This window comes from Acanthopagrus latus, chromosome 14 (assembly GCF_904848185.1).
Source record: "Acanthopagrus latus isolate v.2019 chromosome 14, fAcaLat1.1, whole genome shotgun sequence".
NCBI classification, from domain to species: Eukaryota; Metazoa; Chordata; class Actinopteri; order Spariformes; family Sparidae; genus Acanthopagrus; species Acanthopagrus latus.
In genome coordinates this window covers 18,137,554-18,151,105 of record NC_051052.1, presented here as the reverse complement: position 1 = coordinate 18,151,105, position 13,552 = coordinate 18,137,554, and the positions used below count along the sequence as shown (strand labels likewise).

At 43.1% G+C, this 13,552-nt stretch overlaps 1 protein-coding gene and 1 long non-coding RNA gene across 9 annotated transcripts in view; both read right to left on the bottom strand.

Moving 5' to 3' along the window:
* The window catches only part of LOC119032215, a 1,052,400-nt gene that overhangs the window by 680,945 nt on the left and 357,903 nt on the right, over nt 1-13,552 (bottom strand). The window lies entirely within an intron of this gene.
* The window catches only part of LOC119032177 (mucin-5AC), a 65,748-nt gene that overhangs the window by 40,959 nt on the left and 11,237 nt on the right, over nt 1-13,552 (bottom strand). For all 5 annotated transcript variants that reach the window (XM_037121080.1, XM_037121084.1, XM_037121079.1 and 2 more), the window contains 2 exons: nt 7,587-7,652; nt 1,482-1,665 (listed from right to left, as the gene is read on the bottom strand). In XM_037121080.1, coding sequence (XP_036976975.1) covers nt 1,482-1,611 — 130 coding nt within the window. In that variant the 5' untranslated portion in view covers nt 1,612-1,665; nt 7,587-7,652. The remainder of the gene's footprint in view (nt 1-1,481; nt 1,666-7,586; nt 7,653-13,552) is intronic.

Below are 13,552 nucleotides of genomic sequence, written 5' to 3'. Positions count from 1 at the left end.
GAACAAATGCTGCATCAGAGCTAAAGTAGCTCATTTTTAAATTAATTAATTTTATTGGCAATCAGACACAAACAAAGCAGATATGAATAATTATACTGAATAACGGTTTCCGATTTATATATTCTGGGTGTAGGATGGAAATCTACTGCTTGTATTCACAGAGTGTCTACAGGTATCGGATGCATGTCATGCTTTTAAGACCTTTTCATGTTAATGACTCTCCAAATTTTAACTGATCTCTGGACAGATTAACCTTGTGATGTTCAAGGAGGTACATGTCAAAGGTGCATACAGTATGTGGACCTGTGCAGAGGTAGCTTTCATGTGTAAATACGTCCATTAGTCAACTATAAATCCACTCTGGGGCATTTTTGTTTGGTAAATAACGACCACTGAATCATTTCAGCACTACAGCGAGCAAACAGCCAAACTCATTTCCCAAGCACTTGTTGCACTGCTTCATAAATCTACTTCTCTCGTCCTTCCACGCTCATTATCTCCTCTTCCTTCCTCTAAGCATTTCCTTTCATCCCTCTAAGATTCTCCACCCAGAGCCGCCCATTTCCCTTTCGCCTTCTCCATTCTTCTCCCTTTGCACTCCCCTTCTTTTCTCTCTCCTCCTATTTTTTGTTGACCACTGAGAGGGAGTGTGTTCAGTATGTGTGTTGCTATGTGTGTGTGTGTGTGTGTGTGTGTGTGTGTGTGTCTGTGCGTGATGGGGGGAGGGAGGGTGTGAAACAATCTGCTCTTGTTTCCTGGGGGTCTGCCACCGAGAGGAGTCAGCACAGGAGGATAAAGAGAACGCACTGGAGAGCACATTTCTGCACTGCCTCCTCTTACAATGCCCCGCCATTCCCATCTGTTACACACACGCACACACACATACACAAGTGCAAAAGAGCCGGTGCATGTGTGCGTGTGTGCGCGTATGAATGACATGTGTCAGAGCGCCAAGCCATGGCGTCGGGCGCAGCACGTTTCTTCAGGGAGCAGGGTTAAGGGCGATTGTGAGGGAGCCGACCACCATATGGTAGAATAATTAGTATTAGACCCCACTGCTGAGAAATGCCCCCCTCCTCTGCCACACACACACACACACACACACACCCCAGCCTGGTGAAAGCAGTGCCCTGCTGTGGAGCTGAGGTGTGTGCTAGGAAAGATGCCTTCACATCAGAGGCCGGGCTCTGAAAGGAGCGGCAGGTCTCCCAGCCCCCGGCCTTTCAGTCCCACCAGAGGACCACCAGGAGGGCGGCGCTGTGGGCACTTCCTCGCCAGAGAGGAGATTTGCACTTAACCAAACACAACCACAGAGAGAGATTAAGAGCTAACGACGAGCCCGGTGGCCTCCACCTCCACTGCTCCAGGAGATGAAGAAAAGGCGAGAAAACCTGTTAATGAGCAGAGCTGTGGAGTCAAAGGAGGCAGCAGCCTCCTCCTGGTGGTGTGAAAGCACCAGGTGTTGTGTTGATAAGCCTCACCATCCAGCGTCTGTGTCCTCAGGGCAGCGAGAGTGTGTGTGCTGGTTGTCCTCCTCTGAGACGGAGGCTGTGGTCTGGACTTGGAGCTCAGGGAACAAGAAGGTCTGAGGACCTCAGGACGAGCCCTCATGTGAGACAAGAACCGGGGACACAAGAGAGGACGATGACGAGGACGTTCATGTGCCTGCAGGACAAGAAAAAAGAAATCTGCTTAATAAAAAATGAAGTGAGAGGGATATACTTTTCACAATACAACTCCATATCAGTGCCCTTATTATTCTAAATCAATAATAAATAAAGTAATCAAAGAAAGAAAGAAAGAAAAAAGAAAAAATATAAAATCAATAATTATAAAAGAAGAGTATCAAAAAATACAACAAACAAATAAAAAGGATTAAATAAAAGGAAAAAAATCATTAACATACGTTTAAAATTACGGTTTAATAAATTTGGAAACATTCAAATTAACGTTAACTAAGGGTAGGAAAGTAAAAACGAACCCACAATAAAAAAAAAACAAGCAAATAAAATACTACATTAATAATAATAAAACAAAAGTTTTAATATACAATAAAAATATACATTATAAAATAGAGAAAATAAACAAATAAACAAATAATTTAACAATTAAACAAATTTATCAAATCAAGACAATTTATTCAAAATAAAAGGAAGAAAGTAAAACAAACCAACTGGTTTATTATCAAATAATAACAATGTATATAAAAAGTAAACAAAACCATAGAAATAAAAATTCAGTATACACATAAGTCAACATAAAATCAAGAAAATAAAGAATTAAAAGAAAAAAACAACAGAAAATATGTTGTGTGTTTGTGACATAAAATAACTTTTCAATTGAAAAAATGTCAACCAAAAAGTTACAAATAAATATACAAAACCAAACTCTAACTGTATTTTCCTCTTTTACACTGGAAGGTTACAAAACAAACACACAAACAAAACAAAAACTAAACGCAGATCTTAAATGCAGGGAGGTCAGATATCTGATGGAAAACATGTATAAAGTCACTGTGGGAAACATCTGTATCACTGCCACCACAACATATAAGCCTGATGGAGGAGCCCTTCTGAGGGAGAATTTAAATGATGCATGGTGCCACCACTGCCCCCTTGTGTTCACTAAAGAGACTACACCATCTTCCTCTTCCTCAGCACACAAAGTAACTCCGGCTTTCTGTTCCTACATCCACAACCTTCCTTGTCTTTCAAAGACAAGAGGGAGAAAATTATCTCAAGGGTGATAAACCTCCTCAGAGTACACTGTCGAGACACATGAGATAAAAGCGGGCGGGACGGTCAATATTGGAAATGTGGAGGGATGGACGCCCGTCTGAGGCACGCCAAACAGAGAAAACCAGCCCAGTGACTCATTCAGTGGCCTTTAGAGAGCAAACATTTGTAATAGATGGCCCACAGACGCAGCAGGGCTTTATTTGACTTGGATTTAAGCTTCGCGTAAAACAAAGTTCAGCTCCTCACTTGTTTAACACACACAATTAAAAAAAAAAAAAACAGAAAACGTACGGATACAACATCTGTCCGACTACAACGATGAACCAGGAGACCTTCAGACGGAGGGAGAAAGGGGGGAGAAAGTGGGGGAGGACGGTGGGGTCGCTGTCTGTGACTCACACAGGGAGGATCAGCGTTTAAATCCCTGCACCATCTCCACTGATTCCCTCTCCTCAGATCTGGAGGCTTTAAAGATTTGCATTCTTGTGATGTAAAGAAGGAGAAGTGAGGTAGAAAGAGCAGAACAAGAGCCGGTGATGGGGGCCCTTCTCCTCCTCACTCCTCTTCCTCCCCTACGGCCTCCTCATTACCTGTCGCTCAGGCCTGTCAGGAGGATGAGGAAGGCTTTGTGAGGATCGAGTCGGGCCGGTGTCATCAAACCGGTGACCTTCAGAGGAGCACGTCCGGGCATGAATGTTTAACTTATGTCTGGGTCATTACAACACATGCAGAAAGCTCCGTTAATGCAGCCACACACGCGAACGCAGTCATACAGTACAGGACGAAGCTGCCTGTCCTTTAACCACACACACACATTTGTAATTAAACATGGTCACACTGACGACACGTGCAGCTTTCAAAAGCAATCGTCTCCTGACGTTTAACAAAAATTGACTGAATCTAAAATAAAATATTCAATACCGACGTCCAGTTTCAATGTAAACTTTACTCACTGTAGTTATGTGAACACTTGCAGCGATATACCATGAGGCTGATGATTGTTTTGTTGATTGTTTTTTATCGTAATAAAATGTCTAAAACCTGTGCAACTGTAGTTAAAGTTTACGTTTAATGCTATTAGCTAACTTTAGTTTTTGAATAAACTTTAGAATGACAGTACCGATGTCTGATTATCTTTTCATGTTCACGACAAACTCAAAGTAACGTTAATGCATGTCCAATAATAGAAAAAGTTTGAGTATCGAAGCAAATAAGTGCTGTAAAGAATAGAATCTTTTTAGCATCTGCGTACTGGGACCAATATTGGGGTAAATAAAATTAAAAAAGATCTTTTGTATTATAGGCTTTAAAAAAGAAAAGTTTCATATCTGTGCTTATCAAGCAACATATAGCCTAACATTGTTAATGTGTCCAATATCGGCTGATGATAAAACCATCATATAAATGTACGTTGTCTGAATTCCATTCTTTAATTTGAAGTTGAGCTATTTCAAAAAATTATATTAAGTCCACAAATTCAGATGTTGGGTCCTCTAACAGGCAAACAGCTACTGCAGATCAAAGATAAGTCAAATGTTGAAAGTTCATCAAAATGACCGTCCAGATGAAAATAATTCTTTGCTGCACGTGTCATTATGCTACAAAGGGATGACTGGAACATGTCACAGAGGAAGACAGTAGGTAATACTGTGGTTTCTGTAGACACCCAGAACACGCGTGTGGGCTCCTCCGGGCCCTGCAGGCCCCCAGGAAACGGGCTGACCTCCTGGCGTCAGGCAACCCACACGCTGTCCTCACACAGCCAGAACTGGCTAATGTCATTACGGGCCTGTTTGTGGTCAACAGCTCCCTGATTGAGATGTACAAGTAGCGCTGCTCAATGAATGTAGGAAGTCTATTAGTTAGTCAGAGTCCCAGATGGCCTGCAGAGGACAGGCTTGCGTGTGCTCCTTCACCCCCCCTCACCTCTAAACACACACACACATATACACACAAGCGTACATAAGCAGCGATACACACACACACACTTAATTACACTGCCTCCGAGTGAACTCTCTGACAGGCGGACGACTACGAGCAAAGACAGAAGTGTGTCTATGTCCCAGTGTCTGCAGGAACAGAGAATTCTTCACAGAGCTGATGCACAAGAAAGCCAGGCTTAGGCCCTAACAAGGTTAAACCCCTGAAAAAGAGTGACTTTTTAAATCATGGAGATTTGTGTTTCTGCGGGGTGTAATTAGCTTTGCTGCGGGGGAGGAGGGTGGGTGGATGAAGGGTCGGGGATGCTGGCGAGGGGGCCGGCAAGAGGCGAAGCGGGGGACGACGACAGTGGGGCGCATTGTGGAGTCCGGCGGATTCAGGGGAGTAAATCTGATTATCAGCTCGTGTCAGAAGCCAGGCTCAGATACAGCTTAGCATTCAGAGCAACTTTCTACTTTCGATGGTTAGACAATGACCCCCCTTTACAGGCCCGAGCAGGCACAGAGGGCCTGGCAGCTCTTCCAGCCCCAGCATCCTGAGACAACACAACACAGCACAGGACGACAGCATGACAGCCTGCATTACACACAGCAAAGGAGGAATCATTCAGTCTTTCTTTAAAACAGAAATTTAACTGATTTCACATATCACAGTTTGTTTACAGGTGTTGGAGTTAGTTGTGGCCGAAGACTAGAAGTGTGAAATAATCTGTACAGCACAGAGGGCGAAGGAAGTGAGTTTACCAAACCTCTGCAGCCGCCGCTAGCATAATCCTTTAAAAAACACACACAGAAACAAACCACCCATGAGTACTGAGCACTCACTTAAAGTAATTGTAGTTATTACTTCTGAGTACTACTGAGAGTGTTGCGGTCATAAAAATGATGATATAGTTTTGGAGTGCTAGTTGTCTGACATGCAACTTGCACACATTTTATGTAGAAAATACACCAAGAATATACTTTTCGGTGAAGTAGAATGCCCCTTTCTTCCAGTAGTTACATTTCTTTTACCAATATCTGCATCTTCATAGATTCTGGCATTTTCAATGAAGAGGACGAGTAAATGTCTTCTAAATGTTCTAAATATTTATGAATGTTGCAGTTAAATTGATTGGAGTACAAAGGCCACATTCTTCTTGTGAGACAATTTGCAAAAAACTGACAAAAAAAGTACCTACATTTGTACTTGAGTAAAAAACATTTTCATCAGTGCCTACGTAACAACACTTAATCATTAACCTGTGATTAACAGTTGAATATGTCTTCTGTATGTCATTCAAGGGTTTTCAGTAGCAAGTGTGGAGAGAAGCTTTTCTGTGCTCACTCACTATTTAAGAAAACAACAACTCGCAGCGACTGAAACCATAAAACGTGTGTTGAACTCTTTGTGTACTGAATGTTTATCTGCAGCTCTGTTGGCTTGTTTGGGCACCTGTGCATTCTGACCTGAAGCGTCCCATAGCAGCTCGTGTCCCGGGTGACAGTACAGCGGCTCTGACGCCTATATAAAGCAGACTGCTGGGTCAACAGCCTCTTGTCGAATGTCTGTCTGTTTAGACAGGGACACGCTTGTTGTAAAAAAAGTTGTGTAGATGTATGACGGGAGCAGGTTTACCATCACAATGCCCTCCTGATTTATTAGATATGGTGGCAGCGTTGGAGAGACGGTGGAGGGCGACGCGGCACCCGATGAACTTGCCGAAAGTGCTGAAGGCAGTTGAGGATGTAAATGAGGCTGTAAGGACCAGCGAGCGTCTTTGTCTGGCGACTTTACTTGTTTGTTTAACCAGAGGCCAAGACAGGAAGCCAGCCCACACAACTCTGCTGTCCCCATGGAAACGCCACTGATAATTGTGGCACATCCACTCCCAGACTCTTTTCAGCCAAGGGGAGAGGTGGAGACTTTTGAGTGCTGGAGGAGAGAGTGTGTGTGTGTGTGTGTGTGTGTGTGTGTGTGTGTGTGTGTGTGTGTGTTTCTTTTTACTTGTAGAGGAAAAGCCCCGATGTTCAGATTTAGTAGATTTTTTTGAAAAGCTGTACTGAATTTGAAACTTAGGGTCCCATCAGTAAATAGAGGGTCAAGGACAGGTAAAATCATTTATGTAATTTATCAAACTTACGCTGCTGTCAGCTTACAGTATCAACTGTTTTTTTCATTATTGTAAAGTGAATATGTTTGGGTTTTGGACTCTTGCTCCAAAAAATTGGCACTTAATATTGTCATACTAATTTCACAAAGGTCAGTTATTACATAACCCTGTCCAACAGCCAGTTATCCCCCAAAAAAGCAGCTCGTTCTTACTCCAAACGTGTTGGATGCAGCAACCTTGATCTGCTGCCTGTGAACTGTAAAAATATCTTGGAGATGAATCAATCATATTAAATATGTCACTCCATAAACATCAAATAAATGCCCCTTAATATAATCTAGGGTACATTTTCTAATTTCTGGTCAGAATATCTAATCACACTGAATATAAAACACAATCACCTTGAAAGTGATGTTCCAGTGAGATATAATTATTTGATTTAGTCATTTTCACTTGTTCCGACGCCACCTGTTGAGGAATGTGATGCATTTCTTGGCACCTGACATCAAATCAAACCACCCCCTTTTTATTTCTGTCACAGAACAGATAAGTGCTTCTTTTAACTCTTGGGTAACATTTTTGCGCATAAAAACTGAAGGTAGACTTAAAACGCAATTTTTGGCAGTTCATTAGTATAAATGAGCAACTTCTGTGCAGTTCTAAGGGTTTGCTGATCCAACTTGGAACATGTCGCAGGAACAAGCTTCACAAAATAAAGCGAGAGATTTAGGGTAGTAAAAAAAAACATTCTTGCGTGAGGTGCAGTATTCATGTTCCCTGTTGCTGTTAAGTTCAAATAGTGTTTTGGCACTCACAGTGTGCTGGCAGAGTCCTCTCTCCCACAAGATGGCCTTGCTGACAAACGACACATAAATGGGTCCCTGCGAGAAAAAATGAGAGTGAGACGTTAATATAAATAGTTATTGATTACAGAAAGAGGGCAAAGGTACACGTTGACAGTTAGAAACAGATTTATCTGAGCAAGATTGAGATTGATCAGTCAAAAGAGTTCGGAGATGAACTGCTTTCAGTAGCTCAATCTCCTGCTCCGTGGGCCTCCAGGCTGAGAACAATGACTGAAGCCTGGCAAAACAAACAAAAAGCCACACAGTGAGAGGGCTCTGCAGAGACATTTAAACCCCCACCACTGCATTAATAACCCCTCTGTCTTGATTACTGAGCTGCTGTTAGACCTGCTAGTGGTTTGAGCTGCGACAGCAGAAGACGCGATGATGGAGTCTGCTCTCCCACGCAGCCAACTTCCCAACATCTGCTCAGTTAACAAAACCTCTGTTCCCTATCTCCTCTGCCTTTCTCTTTAACATGTCGCTCCTTCAGGACAGTATGGCGGGTTTATGGTAAGGGTGCATCAGTTTGACCCGGGGAGCAGGGGGCGCTGTGTTAACTCATCAATCACTGGAGACACATCACAAGCAGTCAGCAGAGCAGCTCATCCATCTCTCTTTGCAGCTCCTGGCAGCTCCCAGAAGCACCGAGTCAGCTCCAGAGCTGGTCCACTCCAGGGAGCAAGAGAGCAGATCCTCCCAGGACTCACCCCTCATTCATGGGCTATAACCCCAGACCAGAGTGGGTGACAGGGGGCAAAAGGGGCTCTCAGGGTAGGAGGACAATGGAGCTTGATGTGTGTATACATGTGTGCGCCTCCCGTTCCTTTGGAGTGCACTGGCGTGGAGCTCTCTGCCAGCTTGTGCTACACTCTCAAACCTATTCAGTGCCACTACGAGAGGCTAGAGAGCAGCGTAGGTCTTGCTTTTGTCTGTAGGCTTCATTTAGACCATACCTGTTGTATTTGACAAAGCACATCACATATGATTATGCACATTATGCCAGAAATACCGCACAGGCTCTCCATCCTTAATAGAAGCCTTAATTGCTGCCAAATAATGAACTGATGGGGAACAACAACCAATTTCCCCTGTGAATCATGGGTGCTTGCGGCCCAATGACCTTGTTGTTACTACTAATTACATGCTGAATGTGAAATCAAGTACATTTTTAGATGGTAGACGATGAAGTGGCTGTGGGCTGGGTTGACCTACGGGGAAATTATATGAACTGAAATTAAAAGCACAGCAAGGGAAACAGGCGAAATAATGAGAAGGTGGAAAAAATGCATCTCCACACCTGAATTTTTTTCATACATAACTATATTTATGGGGTTACATAGTTAATATACATACATATAGTTAGTAATCAAATAAAAAACAGTGCTAGCTGAAAATAAAGGCATTAATCAATTGCCTCTTTCTTCCTTTGATGTCATCGTTTGACCCATCATCACAAGTATGACACATAATCCCATATAGGGTTTGTCTAAAGTGATTGCTGCCCCTCTTTTCCTTGTTCAATTCAGATGATGAGATTAGAGAGATTCCTGGCAGATGGGATTTCCACTGTGCATGTGTTGACAGTGTGTAAACCCCCCCCACCGCACCCCATCTCACGGTACTTCCTGTCAGATCCACTGAGCACACGGCGGCGTGGGCTGGCAGGACCCAAGCAGAGAGGAAGTGCTGTGGTGCCGGTTTGAGCCAACAGGGGGAAATATGGTCAAATATGGTCTGTCTTATCAATAATGAGTAGGTGGAACAGGCCAGATCAAATTACCAATTTAGAGCTAATCACCAAAGTGGTGGCTGGTCTTTGCTTTATCCCCTCTCCCACCCTGCTTTCTCCTCTCTCTGGCGATTCCTGCCGCCATCTGTCCATCTTTCTCAGGGGAGCCCTTCCTTCTCTCTCGAGCACTACACTGGATGCTTTATTAATTCTGTTTCACCTGATTACACCCTGTCTGTGAGTCAGGGCACATTAATAGGCATTTAATCAACATTTAATTACGGGAGCAGGCATCGAACAGAGAGCCACAGATCAGATTTGCATCCTGGTGAGGTCAGTAACAAGGACACAGTAACACACATTATTTTGACAAATCTGGGTCGTGTACAGGAATAAACAAGTTGCCATTACTGCAGCATCTCAGTTGTTAAACTAGCATATAACCCTGTAATATAAAGTATTTCACTTTACATTACAGGGTTGTGCTGGAAGACAGTCGTATAACAACTTATACAAATCGTCCACAACTTGGATGTCATATTACAATCCGCTCACATATGGCCAATAAAAAAAAGTGATTAATACGTGTAATTGCTGCATATTTGTCACAAAAAGCCCCTTTAGGCATTGAAATATAGTAATGAAAATAAGTTCACAGTTTTCAAGACGTTTCAACGCCAGTTTGTGTAGTTTTAAGAGTTGGCTGATGTCTTTTCTATTTTGTGCTGCTCTTTTGTGGGCGACTTTAACTGGCGCACCATCTTTTCATTTAATACGGTTAACTTAATAACAAACAGTTGCTTACTGTATGAACACATTCAGCAGTTACTTTGCAATTGTATTTTTCTGATCACCTGGTGAATGTAAGTGTTTTTTGATTTAACATGATACTGGAATTATATTTAGTGGCTGGCAAACATGCCAAAACATTATTTTTTGATAGGTCCATACCTTGTTATAAAGCCCCCTTGTTGCCACATCATGTATCTATATTTCTATATCTAAGTTGATCTTTACCAACTACTGAGGGAAATATCTGTCTATTTAGCTGCTAAATGCAACACGGTGTTCAACAGCTAGTTGATTAATAGTGGCTAAATGTACACACAGCAGCTTCTCGCTGAAAATGACTCTAGGAGAGCAGAACTTTAATTGAATAAATTACTGAAATTCACTTGAAAGCTCTGTAAAGCATTCTCTGTAGGTTAATATGACCCGGTTCACACTGTCACCTTGTTTTTAAATGGTCAAATATTAATTATAGCCACTTCTATACCTCCATTAAGTGTTCATGTTTCAATTCTGAGCAGCTTGCCAACAAAAGGCCAACCCAAAATATCTCTTACAAGCTTGAGACTCGGAAGATTTACTAAGTAATTCCTGCACACAGCTCTTTCATGTCTGGACTGTGGAGGTATGACAGAAGTGGTGCATTCTTGTGCCATAACCTAAGTCAGAATAATGCTTAGAAACTTAATAATTTCCACTTTACACAGACTACCTAACTCTGTCAGCAACTGTCCCTCATGATAACCCAAACATCTCAGCTTTCACTCAGCTCAACAGTGTGAGTATGTTAACTCTGCCGATGCTGTAATGGCAACAGCGCTTGAGGTTGAAACACGTAAATCAGCTGCCGGATTTGTCGATAAAACCTTTAACTTAGATACAAAAGAGCTACACAGTCTCTAAAGCTCAGACAAACCTTTAAAAGCACACCACAGGAACTCGACAATGCAGAGCAACACAACTGATGAGCAGATCCCGTTCAGAAAAACAATCAAGCAAACGGATGAGCTATCAATGGCAAACAAAAGGGGAGGGTGACCACCTCAGCATGGCTTTGGCCAGGTTAGAGGCAGAGACAGAAGAGGAGAGCACCCAGATTGAGAGAGAGAAAGCCCGGGGTCAGCTATAATGAGCCATGAATGTGAGCATCCAACCAATCCTGTTTAATGGGGTTCATCCCTGGAAAGGTTTCGGTCCTGCCTCGCACCGGTGTTTGTGTGTCTTTACATTGGGGTTCGGGTCAGGGGCCTGCAAGGGCTCCGTGACCCTGAAATGAGCTCGGGGAGTCAGTGTGGACCCCCACTGGCAGGACAGAGATCCTTTTATGCTTTAATCTGCGAGCAAGGTGGATCAATATGGCGACTATTGGTGCTGGGATTGTGTGCAGGAGTAAGCGGTCCAGCCATTTTAGACGTCTCACAGGGGGTTGGCGCACCCTGACAAAAGCAAAGCCCCGCTGCCACCACCGGTCACAATGACCTGTGGGACAGTGGCACACCAGCAGCTAACCTACTTAACATTCATTAGTGTCAGAGAGGTGGACAGATGCTCCGGGTCTTATGGATCTTCTCTCTCATGTTCTCTACATGGGGCTCATTCAGCAGCATTTGACGTGTCTTTCATTTGGGATATAGGAGTTGTAGGCGGTGGCGGCAGCAGGCCGCTCAGCTGTGGATTTAGGAAGAGCTGGGTGGGCATGGATGGACTCACCCTGTGCGCGTGGCGTGCAGAGCCGTCAGGGAGGCAGGTGCTCGTGCTGACAGGACGCCTGGGCCGAGCCAGAAGCCTCTGATGATGCTTGAAATCCTGATTTCTGGAAGGACTGTTTGGCTCTGGAGCTCCTCGTCTCTTAACAGCAGACATGTCCTGTGAGCTCTAGTCTTAATTTTACTCAGCTTCTACATAAAAATGTTAACATTTCACCACTTAAGTCCTGAAGTCAAAAGAAAACGACACCATTTCCCCCACAAACTTTTTCAATAATACCTTCACGCTTTGTAGCGGAGTGATTTAAAGGCAGAGGAACTGAGCAATGCCTCTCTGTGGGAGGCTAAAACATGAACTCTATTTGAATAGCTTATGGCTGTTAATAATTACCGTCCTGCTAAACCAGTGCAACTCTCTCATGCACATCGTTTCCTTGGCAAGCAGGGACACAAGACAATATTCCCCTCGGATTTAAAGGGAAATAATGAACTCAAACCCAGTGTTCCTTCCACATGAAACACAAAAACAAGGCCGACAATAAACCAAAGCTTTCAATTAAGAAGTGAACAGCACTGAAGCCCCACACAGTGACAGAGGCCAGAACAGAAATCAGGACCAGCTGGACAGAGAGAGGGCTTTTCAGCCCGACTCCAGACACAACATGGATCAGGTTCTGGGCTGCTATACAGCAGCATAAATCTCCTCACCCTAATTACATTACAGGGCATATAGTGGCAAGCTCTGTGGAAACAATGGACCCTATCAATTCCACAAATCAGAGCTCAGTGGAGAGTGTGTGTGTGTGTGTGTGTGTGTGTGCATGTTCTGAACAGCCCTCTATCTGTATCTCCAATCAAAGCTTATTATCTAGAGTGCAACTTGAGTTTGAGGTTATCATCTTCAGATTCGTAGTGCAGAAAAAAACCCCTTGTAAATACTCTCCTGGTGTATTATTAACAAGGACTGTGGTCGAGGGAGGAGCAGTCAGTGTTTTCCATGGTGACCAGACCAAACACTCACAACCCATGGCCCACTTCAGCCACATAAAATAAATCTTTTCAAACTTTTTCTGCAGAATTGACACACACAAAAAATCTGCTTCATTTAATATCTCCAAAACTAACAAAGAAACAAGAAAATCCTTTGACTGTAATACCACGACTTGTGACATGGACTAAAGCTTCTTGGGGCCATCTGAGATCAAGATCAACCTTTCCTTTACATCTCCCTTCCTAAAGCACTCTGAGGTCTCCCTCTGTTCGACCCTACGGGGGCTCTGCAGTGCTTTTTTGGGGTAATCCAGATGCCACAATACCAGTTGCTAAGACACTGCCAGAAAATGCATTGTCTGAGGAGAAGTGAGGCTGGAAATCACAGTATTTATGTAGCAGGAAGAGAACTTTTAGATAGTCACTACATCCATGTTGTACTACATAAATATATTTATTACTCTGTTCTTTAGCATTTAATCATTAGTTCATCTACTATTTCACCTGTTTTCTGTTGTTTTGATATGACAAGACGTCTGTTAAACTGAAGGTTTACTGGCTAATTCGATATCTGGAGGACAACAGTTATTAATTAAAGCAATGTTAATCAATGTAGATTTTCCCTGTTGATATCAACATTTAATAAAACTCTTAAGACTGATGTAAACACAAAACTTGCAAGCTGACTGTTGCACATATGGAGCAACAGTATCATTAAT